Source organism: Phalacrocorax carbo, chromosome 7 (genome assembly GCF_963921805.1).
Source record: "Phalacrocorax carbo chromosome 7, bPhaCar2.1, whole genome shotgun sequence".
Lineage (NCBI taxonomy): Eukaryota > Metazoa > Chordata > Aves > Suliformes > Phalacrocoracidae > Phalacrocorax > Phalacrocorax carbo.
In genome coordinates, this window is record NC_087519.1 from 35,268,391 (window position 1) to 35,291,112 (window position 22,722).

Sequence of the window (22,722 nt, forward strand, 5' to 3'; positions counted from 1 at the left end):
ATTGATGAGGGCTTTGTTTTGTGAGGTAGTTTGCAACCAACTTAGGATCAGAGTATTTCTGCTCGCAGTCAAAACTTGGCCTAATGGGGCACGTGTTGAGTGCTTTTGTGAACAGCACTGTAGAAAGAGGCTTTTGAGCAGAGAAGGGAATATGTGAAAAAGATTGTCCTTCCTTAGTGTGAAATTCCATACATCTTGCAGGGTTTCATTTGTGAACTAAGGCCAATTGTCACTGTGGGAACAAGGACTTTCAAGCAGCTTCTCAGCATAGTAACTGCTCAAATTCCCTTTCCCAACCTGTTGGTATCACCGATGTGCATTAATAAGGATGGCAAGATCTGGGCTGAAATTATGGTTCAGCTCTGGGAAATGCTGAATGCCATTGGTTTACAGCACAGACAGTCCCAGGAGATGGTAGGTAAAAACCTACTTCATAGCTGACACTGTTCTGTGCTGTCTTGTACCAGAAGCTGTGCCTCAGTGGTATGGATGAATTCCTGCAAAGAGCAACAGCAAAATGAAGCAGGCTATAAACACTGGGTTATAGAAATAGCTTCTGTTTTCCTGTGGTGGTGCAGCTACTCAAAGCATGGGTGCATCCCTATGTCCTGGTGACAGTGAGACTAGACGCTAGTTGTCTTCATGGGGAAAATCAACAGCTGCAAGATAAGAAGGAACATTTATTGCAATGAAAAGTTGCTTGGCAAAGGAAAGGATAAGATATGGTATCTGAGAAAGCTGATTGGGATAGCAGTTTCAGCAGTCACTGGCTTTTCAGTGGTAAAACCAGCATTGCCTTGTCCCTACACCCATGCCATTGTGTTCTGCATGTAGTTGAACCATTAGGGCTGGCTTAGGGGCTGTGATGTCAGGTTGGATGGGTCCAAATTAAAAGTAAATGGGAAGGAGAAGGGAAAAATGGAAGGGAAGGGGAAAAAGAGGAAGAGAAGACAAGGGGAGTGCTGTGTGTGGTAACTGCAAACACAGGGTGGGAGAGACAAGGGGAAATAATAACACTGTTCATATAAAGAATTTTTGTGATCAAACTATAATCTTGGCGCTCTCTCTCTCCATTCATACTCTGGTAGTTGATGCCTGCTTCTTCCTTTAGATATTGGCTAAGATCTTTCAGCCTGTGATACTGCTCTTACTTTAATTGCCTTTCATGCACTTCAACTTTCCAAACATTTTTGCAAGAGAACTCCATTTTTCCTCATTGTTCCATCTTCTGCCTTCTGCTTCTTGGACTTTTTCCCCTTTTTTGCGGGGTGCTAGTTTTTAATCAAGTCTCTTTCTTGTTCCCACTCCTTCTGCCTGTGAGTTGAACTAAACAGGTTCTTCAGTCGTGGGTGAGGTAGGAACAGCTTCTGGCAGCAGTTCCTCTGTTCCTTTTTGTGCTCCATCTTTGCCTTTTCATCCCCCGTCTCACTTCTCAGGTGGCACAATGAGGTTAAGTCTGGCATTCGAAACAGGAGAGGGCTCTCACAAAGCTTGTCTGGAGCTGCATACAACACTGTCAAAATGGAACTGTACACTGCAGCCATACCAGGTGAATTTATGGTGATTAGGCCTGGCTGCATGACCCTTATAGATCAACACTATTATAGGCTCTACTAGTTTCACTAGACCACTCTGCAAATAAATGCAAGATGAAATGATAGATGCCAGGCACACAGAGAAGCTCTCAGTGGGAGGCATCTGATAACGTGTGGCTTGTCTGTAATTTTGTCAACACTTTATTTAGAGTTGAGGAGGAGAAAGGAGTCACCCCTATGGAGATGGAAGTAAAATGAATAGCTGTGAGGCTCTTTTCCTAAAGCCGATTATACTGAGTATTTCGGTACGCTCAGCCTCTGACCACAGAGCTGTTACATCTCCAGGCACTGCTGCCTGCCTGTGAGCTGCTCTGACAATGCTCTGTCCACTTCAGCTATCATCATATTCACCCAGAAGATGCTCAGTGACAACCTGCAGGAATTGATTCTGCAGGGTCACCTTGTGTCCTTCTGGTAGAGGCAAGAGTCCCCCTTTAGACAAACTCTTGTTCACTGGGGCTCATTTGCTTTCTCGATGCTCCTGCTGTGGTGACTCATTTGACCCCCTGCGATCCACCTTGTGCTTTGTTTTGAAACGTGAGCTCCGTGGCAGAAGGGCCAGCCGGATGTGTCATTCAGGAGCAGCAAGAGGCTTTTTATACAATGGCCTCAAGGAAAAGAGTTGTACAAAGCCCACAGAATTTCTGAGGGAGAGGAGGTTAGTGAAATCTGTTGGTTCCTTGTTGCTGGTGCGAGACGCTGAGGAAGGGCAGCAGCATTTGTGGGGCTGCCACGTCTGTGGAATAGTTGGACACAGTATGTTTCATGTTGGAGTCCCCAAGAGGTCAGTATTATGCACAATATCACCTCAGTAGGTCTGCCAGCATGATTTAATGGGCTGCAATTATTTTAGAAGCTTGGCAAACAGATTGCTACTTATGTAAGCAAATAATGGATTTGACCTACTTATTATAGCTGTAAGTAGAAGATAGGCGTTACTGTGGATCTAAAAAATTAAGTGTCTCATATCTCCAGACAATTATTCAAGTCTTTGCATATAGTCACCGCTAGTGTGCTGGACAGGATGTTTGTGAACCAAAGCAACAATTAAACCAAGTGAGTAAATACAGACAGTTTTTTAGATAAATGAAATAGGTGAGCTAAACTTACTGTTTCATCAAGCATTTGCTCTTTCTCTCGCTTGATTTCCTTCCTTCCCATTTCCCTGTAAATCATTTCAAAGCCCACTATTTGGCTGCAGGTACTGGATTTAGGAATCACCCAGATCCAGGAACTCTTGCAGAGATCAGTTTCGTTCAGTGTCTCTGTGAGTAGTGGGTCAGAAAGCCTCTGTACTCTACCTTCTCTAAGAAGGTCAAGAAAGTCCAGCAGGTGATCTTCCACATCATCTCCCTCAGCTATGACAACTAGTAATCAATATCAGTGCTGTTTCTGTGGAGCCAGGAGTTGCATTCAGACTGGAGTATGCCTTTGTTTACATGAGTGTTGCCAAATGATGCCACAGAGGTTTTCAGTGCCCTTTGTGCAGCACATAACATATGAATAAGCAGCTCGGTCCTCAAAGGCTTACTCATATCATAGTGGTGTCCACTACCTGCCAAGCTCATATGATGCAGGTGTCTAGGGCACGTGTCAGTGGGACTTAGCTCTTCACACATAGCCACAACCATCCCTTTCTGAGCAGAAAAGAGATGTTTTCTTTCTGCAGGTCAACAGAAATGCTGCTGCACTTGCAGTCATCACGTGGCACAGCCTATAGAAACTCACTCAGACAATATGCAGAGCCTTACCATCTTCTGTGTGATTTTTGGGGAATGCAAGATGGGTAACTGCAGAGAGGGAGAGGGGGCAGCTAGTGCAGGATGACAGCTATACCAGAACTGGGGTCTGATATCTGCACTGCAGTGAAGATGCTGGGTGTCGGGGGCTGATGTCGCCCATTGTTCTTAGTGTGAAATGCAGTTAGTTTGTGGGTAGCTGTAAGAATAGAGCAATACCAGTTAATTTACAGAAAGGCAGCGAAAGCTGTTCAGGTTTCATCTCCAAGATGACAGTCAAGATACCATAAAAGCTGCTTTAAAACTGAAGGGCTTTACTCATGTTGCTGATCTGTAGCTGTTTTTCCGTACTCTGTTGTGACCGTGTTTAACTCTTCAGTGCTCTGACTCCGTTCAGGTTCCCACAAAGCACATACACTTAGTAAATTTATTTTTCTGCAAGCATGATTCAGTAGTTTTATTTGCACACTCTTCACGTAATTCATCTAATGGTGCTTGTGATTGATAAATTCCCATGCCAATTGCCTTTCTATATCTAGAATTCCTTCAGATTATATACAGCTACAGAATTTTTTATTGCTACTGTTGCACTGGCTGCAAAATCTGCTTCACATATGCAGACTGCAGGCTAACTGAAACCGAACAAACCAGCACTTCAGCAGTTTTGGTTGCATGTGTGGGCCGTGAGAGGATCCTTCACTCAGATTCCCTCTTCCCCAGTAATCCTCCCACCTCTCCCTCCTCACAGCCTGCTTCCACTGGAACTGCTGTAACTTACACCCATATAATTCCACACATCCTGGCCCCTTGTGTCTGGGCATATTAGTTCAAGGATATTTGTCTAAATGGATACTCAGAAATCATTGCAACCTAAAAGAAGTTACTGTGAGATTTATTTTTTTTTTGCCTCCATTTGCACTCAGTTCATCAGTTTTATTGTAAAAGGACAATGATTCAAATTAACTTTTCTTTTCTTACTTATCCAAAATCTTGCTTTTTCTGCCTTCCATGGCTGTGCTGACTGACAGTAACTTTTAGCTTTGGTGAGTAGTACAGAAAGGCTTGATAGCAAGTAATTTGTAATTATTTCTCAAACACTCTCTTTTTTTTTTCTTCGTCTATTCAACGTTATCTGGAAAATTTAGGGACATAAATTACTCATTCTTTAAAAGAACTAGGATGTGAAGTTCAAAATATATGAAAGCATAAGGCTGGGCATTCAGAAGGAGTCTTAGTCGCTTTGTAATTTTCTGAAAGCTTTTAGAGACCTTTTCACTGTGTGAAAGGGTAATGAGCAGAGCTCAGCGTGTCAGGTGGATGCACAGAGAAGTGGAGGGCTATGGAGGAGAAAACCTGGAAGTCAGCCTACTCTGGAGCGTGGCAGTTTGGGGAGGACTCTCTCCAGCATGCTGATACTCTGAAGTTTTTTAAATGCCCTGGCATCTCTGGGTCTGCCGTTGTCTTGGTAATGCAGAGCAAAGGGCCTGCAGCCCCTGCCATGCTGGGAGGAGGCTCTGGTGGCAGGGCAGTTAGTGCAGTAGGTTGGCTTTTGTGAATCCTAGGCAGGTATGACTACCTCGGCATATACAGCATGTAAGGAGCCGTGGTGTCGGGGCTGAGAATTCGGTTTTGTGGCCCAGATGCACAGCCCTAAGCTGAATCTGCTGCTGGCCTGCCTTCAGCTATGGTGCCTACCAGTTGCAGTAGTTGTATTGTTGGATTAATGCAGAACTGAATTTAACTGCAGGACCCAATTCTTCTCTCTGTTATACTGTTTAATTCTGGAATATCACTACTGAAGTCACTAGGTTTCCACCACTTTGAATTAAAGCAGAAATCAATAATTTTAAAAGCTGAAGGAAGTTGTAGCCAAAATAAAGGGACCTGAATACTTTTGAAGAAGTCTCCTTAATCATAGCCTTGAGACATCTGAGTAGCACGTCAGTATTATTTTATGACACTGTCTTTTAGTCCTTTCATTTTCAGTATGGTTTTGTCCTCTTTAAATCCACAAATAATTTCCAGTAAGAGCTAATAGATTCAGGAGGGGGAAGAAATATGTAATGCATTAAATCATTGTGCTGAAACCACCTATTGCTTGAAAAGCTGTTTGAATTAATCAGATGGTTCTTTTATTGCCTCCATGTTCTTTCCCCCTTTGCTTTTTCCTACTAGCATCTTTTAGAAGAGGAAAAGGTAACCTGCAGAGAAATGACTTGCATCCATGAGGACAATGCTATTTTGCAAGTGTTGTGGTTTAGCCGCAGCCAGCAACTAAGCACCACGCAGCCGCTCACTCACTCCCCCACAGTGGGATGGGGGAGAGAATCAGAAGGGTAAAAGTGAGAAACCTCATGGATTGAGATAAAGACAGTTTAATAGGTAAAGCAAAACAGTAATAGTAATAATAATAATAATATAATGAAGAGGAAAAGCAAAAGCCACGTGCACAAGCAAAGCAAAACAAGGAATTCATTCACTCCTTCCCATGGGCAGGCAGGTGCTCAGCCATCTCTGGGAAGGCAGGGCTCCATCATGTGTAACGGTTACTTGGGAAGACAAACGCCATCACTCTGAACGTCCCCCTTCCTTCTTCTTCCCCCAGCTTTATATACTGAGCATGACGCCATGTGGTAGGGAATATCCCTTTGGTCAGTTTGGATCAGGTCTCCTGGCTGTGCCCCCCTCCCCCTGCTTCTTGTGCCCCTAGCAGAGCATGGGAAGCTGAAAGAGTCTTTGACTAATATAGGCACTAGTTAGGGACACTTAGCCACTACTTAAAAACAACTAAAACATCAACACTATTCTCATACCAAATCCCAACCACAGCACAATACCTGCTACAGTGAAGAAAATTGACTCTGTCCCAGACGAAACCAGCACAGAAAGCCAGGGTTTTTTTCGTGACAGAGATATGTTCTCTGATGTTACTTCAACCTAGTAATGACATTTCTATAGTCATTTGCTAAGATGCGTCTTTGTGTGTATATTTTAGGGCTTTTCACAGTGTAGGAACATTTGTCTTCAAAAATTCCGTGGAGAAGAAAAAGATGTGTGTCCAACACTGCATGTCTCCAACATATCCATTTAAATTTACTTTTGTTTTCTGCTGTTGCTTTCCAATGATGGGAACCACTGTGCAAGGATTGATGTAAACAAATAAATTAAAATAAAAACCTTGTGTAAAATACCTCAGAACCTAAACTGGCAAAAGATAGATGGTGAAAAGTGGCATTAAGGGATAAAATGACAGGCGAGGCCCTGTGGCCTGTGACAAAGAAATGAATTAAACTTATGTCTCCTGAGTGCCAATCTTTTGCACAGTTGAGAGGACTGTGCCTTTTTAAATTGAGTTTCACTAAGAATATTAAAACTTCATCTACAGACATAATGAAATCCAACCCAGTATAAGCACTGGTGAAACTTTGAACAAGTAGTTCATTTCATTAAAGCCAGTGGGGTTACTCATAGTCTTGAACTTACACACACACACACACACACACACACACACACACATATGTAGGTTCTGTGCTACCCTAGAGATGGATTTTCTCTGTTGAATTATGCAATGTAAATCAGAATCTCTGCATTTTTGATTCAGTATCTAGCATGTTCAGGGTTCAATTAAAGAAATTCTATTTCCTTTCATTCCTCGAGATTCTTTTTGATAGAGGTATCCTTCAAAATACAGCAAGATTAATTGCTTCTGTGTAACATTTTTTAAGATTTTAAAAAAATTTAGGCCCCAAATCATTCTTTCATTTAGAAAGAAATTGAATGTTATAACCTCATGTAGAGATTGAAAGGGAGGATTTTTCCTGTTACATGTATTATTTTTCTGTTAACTGTGAACAGCACAATAAATCAACATGGTCTCTGAACTGCAAAAGCTGGTAAACACCCAAAGGACAGTAGAAAATGACAAAATTCATTTTAGTTTTTAGATGTTTTCACTCATTCCTTATACAGTAAGCAAATAACAAAAAACAATCTGATAACAAATTTTCATATTTCAGTCTCTCCTTAAAGAGTAAAATAATACTTCAGAAGATGACCAGAAGCATTCTGATTTCCAAAATTAAATATGGAAGGCAGATTATCTGGGCATGTCTGAAAGCTATGCGTAACCTTTGCACTACAAATATCTCATTTCAAAAATGTCATATTCTGCTTATTCAGGAGGGCTTCCATAAGGCTATTTTAAGCTCTGTGCTTCTCGCTGCTAGATGAGAACTGAAGTTATTACAGCCTGTGTATTTTGTTTCACTTGCAGTTTATTAGAGCTAGATAATTGCTTGGTAGTAGGATGCTATTAAACAAGGAGAGATCCTGCCCAAGCAGTGTAAACTCCATGAAATTCAGTTTTGCTTGCAAGGATCATCATGCAACCAGTTTATTAGCTGTGGTATTTTGGGTCATTCTGATGCAAAATAGCACTGGCATACCACCCTGAGCTCCTGCAGCCTCTGCAGCTGAGCAGAGGACGATGTAGCAGTTGCTGAACTGTCTTCCTCTGATAACCTCCAGTTGGCTCAAACTCCTGGCAGACATGGTGGTCTCTTGTGTTTGTGTGTGTCTGTAACAGAAGCACTCACAAGAGCTTTGTGGTGCACTTTGACATGGCAGTTTAAGGGAATTTGCACCTGGCAGGGAAATAGTCCTCACTTTCATTTCTTCCATTTAGGCTTGGATTAGGCCCTGTGTGCTCTGATGTGCAAGTGGCAGAGTCTTGAGGCAAGTTACTGGCAACAGTTGCACCAAAGATGTAATAATCCATGTTGAAAAGCACTTAATTACTCCATGTTTAGAGCAGACAACGCGGCAGTATGTGTATCACCAATATGTCAGCACGGTTTGCTTTTCATAGGAGTTTATGTTTCCAGCAGGCACCGAATCCTTTTTCTGCCTGATAAATGTCAAGTACTTAAAGCAATCTTGCCTGTTCCTCTCTGGAGATTGCCAAATAATCTCCTTTCATTGGCTATGGGATCTTGCCAAGGCTTCTGCATTCATGCACATTTATCCCTGCCAAATGTTGGGAACACAGGAACTGTACAAATACTCCCTGCTCCTTTCATTAACTTTGCAGAGCTGCTGTTGGTTGCAGGATTCCTGGATTTTTCCTCTGTTATTCTGGCCTAGAGCAGTACTTCATGATCCATATTCCATTATCGGTGTGCCATAGAGTTCAGCCCTTACTATGGAGCTGTGTTTCAGAGTAGAAACCTTTGTTAAATAAACATGTTAAGCATCTTGCATCACAGCCTTCTTAAAGCTAATTCAGTTTGCCTCCTGAATGTCCAGCTGAAGCTGAGGAGGGTTCCCAGTAGGTGTTGAGCCGTTCCTCTGTTCCCTGTCACAATAAAAAGATTTCTTCGCTATTCACCCTATCCATTTACCTGTGTATTTTCTCTAGAAAGTCTTATAGCACCAAATGTTCCTAGTCCATGCAGTGTATAGGAGGTACCTCTATATCTTTATAAGGTCTATAAAATAAAGTGTTTAGTTTTACATTTTAGTTTGAAAAGTTCAGTTTGTCAAGGAGGGAAAAACCGCTCAGTAACATACCACCCTGGAAATAGATGTTTTAATAAAATAAACTGTGGCAGAGGAAAAATGCTTTTAAAAGAAAATGGAAATTAAATCTTTCATGTTGTCATGTTTTACCCTGTGTATCATACAGGAAGACTGGGTCATTTGACCTTTTTGTTGATAATGTCACCAAGATATTTTAGGCTAATGCTACATATCATGCAATGGCAGATGAGAATGCTGTGTGTATCACTGCGGTACTTAATTTCAACCCATGCAAAAGTAGTTTACAAGACTAGATGGCAGAATGTCAATCATTTTTCCATGACATTTCTCATTTCCTTGTCTGTAATGTAATAACTTGTGAATGTTGTATGTGCAAACTCCAACATCTAAGGCCAGGTCTAGACCACACTGCAAAACCCCATTAGTTGGATAAAAACTGTGAAAATGGAAGGAGGGGAGATGCAAAATATGCTATTTCTAAGAATTTGTTTGAAAGCAGAGTATTCTTAACCACTTTTAGCAATTTTGAGGTAAAAATATCCATGAACACTAGTCTTGAATGACCTCCGGCACAAGAGCATCTTTTGATTACTTTGCCCATCATTACCATCTCTCCAGATAATGAGATGGAGGAGTGGTGATATGGCTGTGAGAAAGAGCATGTTCTCAGTGTGACACTGGTAGCACAGGAGATGTAGAATTAGCATAGGGAACAGATGTCTGAGGAAGGCAGAGGAGCAGGAATCATTTTGCATCTCAGGTATCCATTAAGGATGGTAGCATGATGCACAGGGAACTGAAGACTGTGAGAAGCCTCTGTATACAAAATATACAATTTTCAAATGCAGCAAAGTCTGTAAGCCTTTAGCCAGTCTAAAGCAGAGTTCAGGTCCTGGGCAACATGTTCAGAAAGTATCGTGCAGTTTGTGCCATTCTCATTGACTTTCTCTTCATTTTAATGACACCAATCTGAAGGAGACTGCTTTTGCCAGGGTTGTAAATCAGATTAATAGAGGTCTGGAGAGAGGATAAAGATCAAGTTTATGTCAGTAGAATGTATATGGATGTAATATACAAACAACAGACTAAACAAAAAGGAAATAGTGATTTAGCTGGAAGCATGGCAAGAGAAATCTGCTAGTATTGTCAAATACATCAGGAGTAATATTTTCTGCAAAGCCCAAATAATTCTGGTAGCCTGCATCTCATTCCCAAAAGTCTATCCTAATACAGCCAAGAAAATTCACAGAATCATAGAATACCAAGTTGGAAGGGGCCTCAAGGATCATCTAGTCCAACCTTTCTTGGCAAAAGCACGGTCTAGACAAGAGGGCCCAACACCCTGCCCAGCTGAATCTTAAGAGTGTCCAATGCTGGGGAATCTACCACTTCCCTGAAGAGATTATTCCAGTAGCTGATTGTTGTCACTGTGAAAATTTTCCTTTTGTGTCCAATTGGAATCTCCCCAGGGTTAATTTGTACCCATTACCCCTCATTTTTCCATGTGACTCCTTGTAAAAAGGGAGTCTCCATCTTTTTGTAGTCACCCTTTAAATACTGGAACATGGTGATAAGGTCTCCCCTAAGCCTGCTTTTTTCAAGGCTGAACAAACCCAGTCCTCCCAGCCTATCCTCATATGGCAGGCTTCCCAGTCCTTTGATCATCTTGGTGGCCCTTCTCTGCACCCCTTCCAGTCTGTTCACATCTTTTTTGCATAGTGGGGACCAGAACTGTACACAGTACTCCAGGTGTGGCCTGACAAGCGCTGAGTGGGATAATGACTTCTTTATCTCTGCTGGTGATGCCTTTTTTGATGCAACCCAGGATCATGGCTTGCTTTCTTGGCTGCAGCAGCACACTGTTCACTCCTATTGAGCTTGTTGTCCACCAGGACCCTCAGGTCCTTTTCTGGAGAGCTGCTCCCCAGCCAGGTAGATCCCAGTCTGTGCTGCACTCCCAGATTATGTTTTCACAGGTGCAAGACCTTACACTAGTCCTTGCGGAACTTCATAATGTTCTTCTTAGCCTGCTCTTCCAGCCTATCTATGTCTTCCTGCAGGGTGGCTCTCCTTTCCAAAGTGTCCACTTCCCCACTCAATTTTGTATGATTGGCAAACTTCATCAGGATATGCTTGATCCCGTCATCCAGTTCACTTATGAAGATATTAAACAGTGTTGGGCCCAATATCAATGCCTGGGGGACCTCACTTGTGACAGGTTGCCAGTTTGGAAAGGAGGTATTTACCACCATCCTCTGGGTGCAGTCTGTCAGCCAGTTCCCCACCCATCGCATAGACCACTCATGTAGACCATAATGCATCAGTTTCTCTAGGAGAAGGCTGTGGGAAACCATATCGAAAGCCTTGGAGAAATCCAGATAGACAGTGTCCACCACCCGTCCCATATCAGCCAAGCAGGTTACTTTGTTGTAAATAGGTGATCAGGTTTGTCAAGGACGATTTACCCTTGGTGAATCTGTGCTCGCTCTTCCCAGTCACATGTTTCAGCTGACTTGTGATAGTCTCCAGGAAAATTTGTTCCATAACTTTCCCAGGGCCTGAAGTAAGAGTGAGTGGCCTATAATTTCCTGGATCCTCCTTTAAGCCCTTCTTGTAGATGGGGGTGACATTAGCCTTCTTCCAGTCTTCTGGGATATCCCCCAATCTCCATGACTTCTCAAAGATTATGGAAAGCAGCCTCTCAACGACATCAGCCAGCTCTCTTAACACCCTCGGGTGCATAACATCAGGGCCCATCAATTTGTAGGGGTCAAGATCCTGTAATAGTTCACATACCAACTCTTCCTTCACTGATGGTGGGTCTGTGTTTGCATCGAGCTGGATTTTTGTTCCCAAGGCCCGGGGCCCAAAAGTGCTGGTAAAGACAGAGGTGAAGAAAGTGTTGAGAACCTCTGCCTTTTCAGTGTTGTTGGTAACTAATTCACCTCTCCTATTTAAGAGTGGGCTAATGTTTTCCTTCTGTTTCTGTTTGTTTTTATGTACCTGAAGAATGCTTGTAGTTTTTGAGATATTGCCAATTTCAATTCAAGCTGAGCTTTTGCTTTTCTAAGTGCATCTCTTCACACCCTGGCAATGCTTTCATAGTTCTCAACAAGTATTCATTCACTTTTCCATCTCTGGTACATCTGTCTGTTGGTTTTTGGGCAGACTCAGAAGCTTGCATTAAGCCAAGGGGGTCTCTTGCTCCACCTACTTCCCTTACCTTTAAAGGGGATGAACTGTTTTTGTGCTTCCAGGAGAGTGTTCTTGAAAAACTCCCAGCACTCACTAGCTCCTTCATCCTCCATGGAAGCTTCCCACAGAATCCCTCCCAACTGAGCTCTGAGTGAGCTGGTTTGCTCTTACGAAATGTAAAACCTTTTCTTAGTACTAACCTTTAGCACACACAGCAGGATCCCAAATTCCACAATATTGTGATCACTGTCCCCAAGACTATCACTAATGGAGATATTACAAAGCAGGTTTTCTTGGTTTGTAAGTAGCAAGTCCAGCAGTGCCTAATTCCTGGTTAGTACATCTAATGTGTATGAGGAAGCAGTCCTCTACACATTCCAGGAACTTGATGGGTGACATATGAGCTACTGTATTGTTCTTCCAACAAATGTCTGGGTAGTTGAAATCGCCCATAAAAAACAGGTTCTGTCCACCTGAAGCTTGCTTGAGTGACCCAAATATTGCTTTGCTGGCCTTATCACCTTGGTTTGGAGGTCGGTAGCAGACGCCTACTGTAAGATCCCCCTTGAAGAAGACCCCTCTGATCTTGACCCAGAGATATTCAAGAGGGCTTCCACAATCACTATAGTTGAATTCTATGCATTCAAGGCTCTCCTTAACAGAGTGTAACTCCTCCTCCTCTTCTTCCCAGCCTGTCTTTACAAAACAGCCTGTAGCTATCCATCATGATCCTCCAGTCATGTGAGTTGTCTCACTGTGTTTCAGTTATTCACAGAATCACAGAACCACAGGTTCGGAGGGACCTCAGGGATCATCTAGTCCAACCTTTCTAGGGAGAGCACAGTCTAGACAAGATGGCCCAGCACCCTGTACAGACAACTCTAAAAGTGTCCAACGTGGCTGAGTCAACCACTTCCCTGGGGAGATTATTCCAAGGGTTGACTGGCCTCACTGTGAAAAATTTTCCTCTCGTGTCCAATCGGAATCTCCCCAAGAGCAACTTGTGCCCATTCCCCCATGTCCTCTCCATATGACTCCTTGTAAAAAGGGAGTCTCCATCTTCTTTGTAGCTGCCCCTTAAGTACAGGTACATGGTGATGAGATCCCCTCTAAGCCTTCTTTTCTTAAGGCTGAACAAACCCGGTTCTCCCAGCCTATCCTCATACGGCAGGCTTCCCTGTCCTCTGATCATCTTGGTGGCCCTTCTCTGGACCCCTTCCAGCCTGTCCACATCTTTTTTGCATAGCAGGAACCAGAACTGTACACAGTACTCCAGGTGTAGCCTGACAAGCACTGAGTAGAGTGGGATGATGACTTCTTTCTCTCTGCTGGCGATGCCCTTTTTGATGCAACCCAGCATCCTGTTGGCCTTCTTGGCTGCAGCAGTACACATGAAATTCCTATGATATCATAATTTTCTGACTGGGCACAGAGCTCCAGTTCCTCCCCAGACTTTTTTTTTCCCCCAGGCTCCGTGTATTGGTATACTTGAAGTGGTTGGTCTTATCTCAGGAGACAGCTGAGAAACATTTGCTGCTGCTCTGGTTGGCCTGGCTTATTCCCCAGTTGGTTGCCACTTTGGACTCCACCCCCTGAGTCTTTCAGTTTAAAGTTCACCTCACCAAGTTGGCCAGCCTGCTGCCAAAGATTCCCTTGCCTCTTCTGGACATGTGGATTCCATCCCTCCCTAACAGGCTACAGTCATTGAAGAATATTCTGTTGTCATAAAAGCCAAAACCCTCATGATGGCACCAGCCACAAAGCCAGAAGTTGATTTGTCTATTCTATGTCTATTTCTGACTGCACCCTTTCCTTTGGCTGTACCAAAAATTAATTTGGTTTAATTAAAAAGACAAACTTAAAGTGGATTAGGATATATCTACATATTGAAAAACTATCAAGCTACCAAATACTCTTATCTGTGGTAGCTTTTGCAAGTCCCGGGCCTGCTGCAAAGTGGACACATTAACTGGAACCATCATGAAAGCATAGTATCATTCTTTTGAGTTGTGGTTTGATTTGGTTTAATTCTGGCAAGATTTCTTTTTCTTTGTTGTACCTTAGTTATACATTAAGCTTAAACAAATGATGTCGATGAAGAGTGGTGTTATTACTTCAAATATGTGCGCACGCATATGGTCACAGCTCCTTATTCCTAAACAAAACTGGAATCTTGTTTAACATCTGCTTTTATTGCTATGCCTTGTAAGAACTGAAGAGAGGTTATTTACCATATCACAGCAGAAGTGTAACAAAGTGATAACACTACTGACCAAATCATGTTTGTAAGGTGCTATAATACATATGTCTTCCAGCCCTGAGCAGGCATCCTTGCAGACTGTCAAAATACTGTCTTCCTGCTGGCTTTAGTAATACGTTTGAGGCTGCTTCTAAAACAGGGTTTTTAACTCCATGAGCACTGCCTGCTTGGTTTAATCTTTGCTGGCTGATTCCTGATGGGTCAGCAGAAGGTGTTTGGAAAATTCTCTGAGCACTTTGTTTGCAGTGGCAGATCTGTAGCAGTGAATTGCAAGGTGCAGCAAAGTTAGATAAGACAGGAAAGCTGCCATTCAAAACTGGACTGTAGTTTAGGATTTCTTTAAGATTGGGAAATTTACCAATGAGGTATCAAGGTTTTCAATGCAAGAACTATTTACCCCTAGAAATATAAATTAGGTTTAGTGTATGTGGTAAATTTTGTTTCTGAATAAGTTTGTTGAGTCCACTTAGGATAAAAACTGACTATACCCAACATTTAATGAGATGTTTTATTAACTATTTATACAAATTGAACAAAATGCATTTTCCATCAGTTTGTTTACAGTTTAATTCATAAAGGATAATTTCTAAGAAATCTTTGACTTCTCATGTTAAATTAATCTCATCACAGTGTTTTGATTTATAATTTCAAAGACAAAATGGTCTATAGTTTGTAGAAGTAAACTGTTTGGGAAGGATCTGAATCTGTGAGATACTTTGTTCCCCCTTGACTTCACTGAAGTCTTGTTAATTCATAAGATAAGAGTCCAGATAAATTATTAGGATTAACCCAACAACAAGTTTTACAGTATTTGTATGTGTTTTCTTTCTCAGTCAGTGCTGAAAGAATTGTTGTGCTTTATGCAAGAAGTTACTATAAATAAAAAGGTTTTGAGTCATCACTGTGTCACTGCAGACATATCACCGTCATTCCAGTATGAATGTCCAGGATCTTAACTGTTCTCTTGCAGCCATAAGGAGTTCATTTTGATACTTAGTTTTTTGTCTTTGGCAACTCTTTGGGTCTTTAAAATCCCACAGTGATATCTGAAAAGCATAATATTTAAAAATTGAGAGTCCCCTCTCCAAAGAGTTTGGAAGAGAACAGATGTCTTGGAGGAGGGGAAGTACTCACTAGCTACTTAATACTGGAGTGTCAGAGCATTCTGGGGGAAGATTAGGAGTGTTTTGAATAGGATGTTATTTTTATAGTGTTCTACTGGTGTAATACCGGAAAAAAAACAGCAATGGGCTGGTCCCAGGAAATCTGTTCCAGAATTATGACACTGTAACAGAGGTTGTATGGATGACAGAGTGTGTTACATATTTCTGAAGAATTTATATTTTGTTCTGTTTTCAGTGTCAGCCAAACCAAGACCTCACAGTGATGAATACACAAAGAAGATTCCACCTCCTAAGCCGAAACGAAATCCAAACACTCAGCTAAGCACATCTTTTGATGAAACGTATATCAAAAAGCATGGCCCTATGAAGACAACACTCACTAGGGATGCCTCTTTATCGCAGGTCAGCAGTCCTGCCCCAGACACAGAGGAAGAAGAACCTGTTTATATTGAAATGGTTGGGAATATTCTCAGAGACTTCAAAAAAGATGAGGATGACCAAAGCGAAGCAGTCTATGAGGAGATGAAATATCCCATATTTGATGATGTAGGCCAAGATTCAAAATGTCAATGTGAATATGACCATCACACTTGTTCTTCTCAGTGTGCTACTCCCACAGTGCCTGACCTAGATTTCACCAAGTCTTCAGTGCCATCTACTCCCAAGGGCTTGCTTTGTGATATACCCCCACCATTTCCAAATCTGCTTTCTCACAGACCTCCACTGCTGGTGTTCCCACCAGCACCAGTGCAGTGTTCCCCGAATTCTGACGAGTCTCCTCTAACTCCACTAGAGGTCACAAAGCTTCCTGTTTTAGAAAACGTGTCTTACATCAAACAGCAAGCTGGAGCTTCTCCATCTTCACTGCCACCTCATACACCAGGCCATCAAAAACTGGAGAAAGACCAGACAGTATCTCATGGAACTAGCACCCCTGGGCACACCTCCTCACCTCCTCATCCTTCTACCTTATACAGAACACAGTCTCCACATGGTTACCCTAAAAGTCACTCTGCCTCACCTTCTCCTGTCAGTATGGGTAGGTCTCTTACCCCCTTAAGCCTCAAAAGACCTCCACCTTATGACTCTGTACATTCAGGAAGTCTCTCAAGAAGCTCTCCATCAGTGCCTCATTCTACAGCCAGAAACACATTGCAAGAAGGAGGAAAGATGGTAAATGCCTCAGTCAGTACCTACGGGTCATCATCTCAGAGTGGTTCCCGCTCTCGGACACCCACCAGTCCTCTAGAGGAACTAACCAGCCTCTTTACCTCAGGCCGAAGTCTCCTGAGGAAGTCCTCCAGTGGCAGAAGGTCTAAGGAACCTGCAGAAAGTAAGTTCTCAATGTAATTTTTAACTCATTCTTCCATGTATAATATCTTTCACTATATTTTGCTAAATCAAATGCTTGCAAAAATCAAATACTTTAGGAGTCTGAATTCCTTATATAAATTTCTTGTATGGGAAGAAAAGTGATTACTGTTAATATTGCTTTAGCCTTCATATTGTTATACTTTTAGGATTTTTAAGTATGCATATTGCACTACAGAAGTACAATTCATGGCTTGTTCTTGCAAATGGAGTGAGTTTTCTTTAAGTTTTCCACAGCTGTAATGGTGCCATGTGAGTTTCTTCCCACCATGTCACACCCTTCCTTTCTTAATGGATTCTAAGACACAGTACTTGTCCGAGCACCTTGTAGCAAAATAACCAGCAAGTAGCTGTTTTTTGGAAAAGATCCATTGATTGCCCTTAACTTGGCCAGTGATCATGTCATGTATGATGGCAACCAGAGGTACCAGCTTAAACCATTCCTCTCCTTCCCACTGTGTCCTTCTGTACTGTGCCACAGAGTATCACTTTCAGCTGTGCTAGTGTGACTGGTTGGGAGGCCATGCTGCTATTGATCTGAAAACCAATATGACCTATAACACATTACTCACACACAGGGAAAAGCACAGGAGGAAGTTGTGCAGGAAAACCTTAAGCCAATATTGACTTTTCATATGTTGTATCATAAAATCGTCCCATAAGCATTCGGGTTTACACAATGTACACCTATTTCTGAGCTAGTGGAATACTGAAACTTCTAATGAAGTCAGCAGGAGTCACAGGTGTGAGTGAAAGCAGAACCTGGCACCCATATCTCTGTTGCAAAATTGTGCCTGTTCAGTGGTGCCAAAGACAACGTCTTGCAGTGGAAGGCAGCCATAACACCTTTTGTCAGAGCACAAAGTGGGCTCAGTATGCTTTCTTCTCCAACTTCAGTAAAATCAGTTTATGACTTTGAATTCGTGACACCTGCCTAATGGAAAAGCTCTCTTTGGAGAACAGCTGATCTTATGTTTGTGTAAGTGCTATATTATTCCTATTTGGCAGCTGTAACATATTTAATATGATGTGATAACTACACTGGTTTATACCTGATAAAGGAAGGTGTTCTGGTTGCCAGGCTACCATATCGCTGTGGAAGAGAAGTGAATTCCTCATTGCCTTTATGGTTGTGTTTGTGTTACTCTGTTACATTACTCATCACAGTGTGGTCACATCACTTTTGGGCACTCTCAGGGGCTCACAAGAATACTCGGTCTGGGTTTTCATAGGCAGAGGTTGCCTGCCTTGCGCCTCTGCAGCTGAGTGAGTACATGGAAACGCGTAAGTATGGAGACGCTTGGTGGCAATGGTTTGGGTTGGCATACAAAACATTCCCCTGATTCATGGACTCCACTGCCCCAACCTCAGCAGTTTTATTCTTATTTATCTCTGTGCAAATCATGAATAATGACTCTGAAATTAGAAGGTGAGAGTGGAGTTAGCAGGACACTGAGAATATGAGTCGGTGCAGCAGTTGCTTAATTTGGCTTTAAGACTTTTGTGGCCTGTAATTATACATACTGTTCTATGAAAGTCTTAGTTCCATGATTCAGTAGGGATTCACTAAATGTTTACAGTAATAAAAATACAATAGCGCCAGATTTGTGTGCTGGATGGAAGCAAGTTTGTACCTAAAAGGCAAGACGATTCTTGTAACTGCAGTGAAGTAGTAGGGAGATTTTGCCAAAGTGCAATGTTGAACATTGTTAAGCATGCTTCTTATTCGTATGTGAGCAGAAATCCCCTGTAAACACCGTGCTACAACAGATCTACCTGGTGAGCTTCATAAGTTGGACAGTTCTATGCTTGCCAACGTAGGCAGAAGTACCAGGTTTGGAACCTACTGAAATTCCTGCAGTGAATGTGGCGAGTCCTGGGAAATTTCATCAAATCCGTGCTGCTGTCTCATGCATACCTCCAGAAAGATATTCTCTATATTCCACTTGACTGAAATTGAATGCAGACCTTTCAAAGTACTTTTCACTGATAAATTTAAAATAAATCTTGCCCTGCAGATTTGTACCAAGAACAGCTTTCTTCTTCGCATCTCAAGGAGGATTCTGCTTGTTCCTTAGGAAGTAGAAATGTGCTCCTTATTGGTCACAAATAGTAAGACAAGAGGGATATGAAATAGAAACTGTGTTCATTTACTTTAAGGAAAAAACATTCATGTTATAAATAGACATCAGCAGTGAAAAGACTCTGGAGTGCAGCTGTGTTGAGTAAATGAACAGACTGCCCATCTAATCCGATTGTAATTTGGCTGGTATTTACAGTATGACTTAATCCTGTGGGATTACTGCACTGAGCAAGAACCAGGTTTGTGCTCAGATATTACAGAGGTAGAAGACACACTAAGATTTATAGAAAATATACAGGCCTAGCATTTTATGTCCTGCAATTCTACACCAAAACGACCCACCATAAAGGATCTTTATTGTGGGATTTGAACGTAGAATCAGACTACGCTGTCATATTTATATGCCATGATTAATCATAGTGATAGATAGGGTAGACTGGACTAATCATACGATCCATTAAAGAAATCCTGCTCCTCCAGATTACACTGGAAGCCTAAGGCACTCATACGGTTCTGGATTATTATTTTTTTTAGCTATGGGAAAGCAAATGCATAGCATAGGACTAACTGGGACTGCCATGGTTTTATACTTGTGACTTCAGTGTAATTTCCAGAATCTAGAGGTTAATAAACACAGAAAAAAAGAACTTATATGACTCCTACAAAATCATGCTAGGAAACCAAAAATATTTGCTTCTAAAATATAAAATTATTCTGAGCACATCCCAAATGGCTTTCTCATTGAATCCTCCAAGACTTGGCCCTCTGTGACTTGTCTGAAAATCTTACTGCCATATGCTAGTCCAAAAAAATAGCACAATACTAAATTTTGTATTCAGCTGAGTGTATTTGAAAAATATTGCAGCAGTTACAGAGAAAATCCTGTCCCATCTTTATTGTTATTACTGCAGCTGACTTTGTGGAAATTTGGCATCTGAGTCCAAGCTCAGAATGTATACGCTGGCTTTTAATTTGTGGCATTTTTGAGTGGGTTTCTTTTTGAGGAGGGGGACTGCACAAACCTTATTTCCAGTCAACAGCTTTAATATACAAGTAAAGCTGCCCTTCTAGCCTTTCTACATTATTTTCTTTATTCTTCTGCCATTTTTCCTTTTTTATCCCCCTTCATTTTATTCCTATAGATTTCACTGGAATTGCATTAGTGGTAAATTGGGATAAATCAGTGATACTAAGGAGGCTGTCACCTCAGGGCCATGTTTTCTGAGGATATGAGCTTCCACTGAAGGCCCAGACGTGTTACTGAATGCACTCAGCATCCACCGTCTGCATCTGTGATGTGCGTATCTGGTTTTTATAAGCAGTTCACTTCTTGTGCTGTATTCTTCTAAAAATCCTCTTGTGTGCTGTTAGCATCTTAACTATGCATTACAGCACAATTATGAAGGTGGGGAGGAAAGAACAAAGAAAAATAAATTGTAAGGCCAAATCAGAAATGAAAAAATTGGTGAAAGACAATCATGAAGAAAGGCAGAAAGATGGAGACAACTCCTGTGGAAAACTGAAGAAAGATGTCGAGCATGAAAAATGTGAGAGAGTGGAAAAAATAGATAGTATTAATTGTCATTGACCGTTCTTTAAACCTTCCTGCTTTTTTGTGGACTAACACAGTAGTATACACTAACAGTTGGCAGACCCCTGTGAAATATACCATCAGTCCTCAGAGGCTAGAGGGAAACTAAAGGGTACCAGCACTGCCTGGTGTCCTTGGGCTGCTGCAGCATGTCCTTTTCTAATATAGTTGGAAGGTGTTTAAGTATGACCACTCAATCCAGCTGTGTTGAATGACACATTCCCTTTGCTTTTAGCATGTGCACTGAGTGTCTGTGTTAGACGTGTCCTTCAGTAAATAGGGAATTATGGAGGGAAAGAGGGAGAAAATGGTCTTCAGGTTTTCTGGAACTATATTTGCTGCCTCTGTCTTTTCTGTACCATAGAAACACACTGTACTCTATGAAAACATAGAACCGAAGTCATATGCTTATAGGCATACCCACATCCTAAAAAGCAAAACAGAGAAACTGTTGGTGTACATTTGAACTGCACTCACTTCAAGGTAGTACATTTCTCCTGGGTGAAACAGTCCTGTAAACCCTTGCCAGGACCAGTCCTTTCTGTTTGTGTATTGGTTGTTTCCATTTGTTAAGGCTTCGGTTTCCTCATAATTTCTTGGGAACTTCATGCCTGTTTTGAGCAAGTATTGCAAACATTCACCCTAACGAACTGCACAACATAGTAGTTACCTCTGCTGTGCGCACTGACTCTGTGCACGAGGTGTGAGATCAGGACATGTGACGCACAGCAGCTTATTGCTCTTTTCCTGAGCTGCTCTGCAGGGCTTCATAGCTGCTTTGGCCTTTGCCTATGGAAAGTTTAACTTTTCAGCTTCTAGTCACATACAGGGAGGAAATTTCTGAATGTGCTATTTTGAAAATTCAGTTAAAGTGATTGAAAAACGGGATAATTATTAGCATTTCCTATTCCTGGCTGGTACCCTCTGCATTTGGAGTCTAAAACATTTTAGTATAAGCTGTCAAATAGTGTGGGGAGGGGAGGGATGCAGAAGTGTCTCACCTTGTTAAAAAGGAGCTCATGCTGATTTCAGGCAACTGAGGCCCTCCCAAGAAGAAATCATGGACTTAGAGTGGAAATGTTTACCTTTTTTTTTTTTTTTTTTAAATGCTGGTGCTTTCCAGGGAACTAGAAAGCAGCTTTGGGTTCCCTGATAGATAGAACAGTATGTTGGAAAAGAGAGTTTGGGAAATGAGTCAAGTGAAAATTCACCCTACATGGTTCACACGGTTCTTTTTGGTTGTTCAGCCTCCACCTCTGTGCATTAAGCACAGGATGAGGAACATAGGCAGACAGGGCAGGATTTCAGCTGGTGTATTTCTAAGGGAGTTAGGATGAAAAATGTTGGCCTAAGGAGGGTGGAATTGGTATGCCATTGAACTGTGCATACCTTCTTATTTGGATACCTGCTCAGCCTCTGGTATTCTGAAGCAGAAGAGCTTGCCTGCAAGACTAAGCTGGACATAAAAAGTAATATAGCTACTCCACTGCATACCATTGCTCTACCACTGTATAGCTGATAGTCAGTATCAGAGACTGAAAATTGGAAGCCTACATAATTTCTAACTTCTAGGTTAATATATTTTCTGTAGTTTTATATAAAGGGATGTCAGTCTAATTCTCCAGCCCTTTTCTGCATTGTAGCAATTGATTGCATGCATGCTATGTTCAATCTAATGAGATAGCTATGGCTTTACAGAAATAGTACTGCATAACTGAAGTTACTTCCGAACCTTCGAGTCAGAGGTATATTGAGTTCTGTCACAGGTGAAGCAGCTGTTTCACTAGCTTTTCTAGTCTGATGACCCATGGTATGTATGAGATCAGATGAGGTGATCATAGCAGTCAGGTCTTGTTTGACAGTCCTGAAAGCAGTTCTGAAAGAAAAGACTTAAAGGAGGGAGCAGTGGGAAGTGCCAGAGGAAAAGGAAGAGAAGGTAAGGGAACACCAGCTTTGAAGAGAATGACACTTGCTCACCACTGGAAGGATATGATCTTATCACAGTTAATTACATTCAGTTAAAGCCTGAAGAAGGCCCTGTCCTTGCCCATCAATTAATCTCTCTTGTGATATAAGCAAGCTAAGGCGTTGCAGCATCAGAATTACTTTCCTCAAGTGCTCACTTGTGAGTGCATGTCCACGGTGGACACTTGCACGCACAAAGGTCATCAGCTGTCTGATCTGCTGGTGTCAGTTAGGTCTCTCAAACTCTGCCCTTCACTAAGG

The 22,722-nt window shown here is 41.9% G+C and overlaps 1 protein-coding gene across 2 annotated transcripts in view; it reads left to right on the forward strand.

Annotated features, from left to right (window-relative positions):
- NYAP2 (neuronal tyrosine-phosphorylated phosphoinositide-3-kinase adaptor 2) overlaps positions 1-22,722 on the forward strand; it is a 141,830-nt gene that overhangs the window by 68,255 nt on the left and 50,853 nt on the right. For both annotated transcript variants that reach the window (XM_064457388.1, XM_064457389.1), the window contains exon 3: positions 15,687-16,784. In XM_064457388.1, coding sequence (XP_064313458.1) covers positions 15,687-16,784 — 1,098 coding nt within the window. The remainder of the gene's footprint in view (positions 1-15,686; positions 16,785-22,722) is intronic.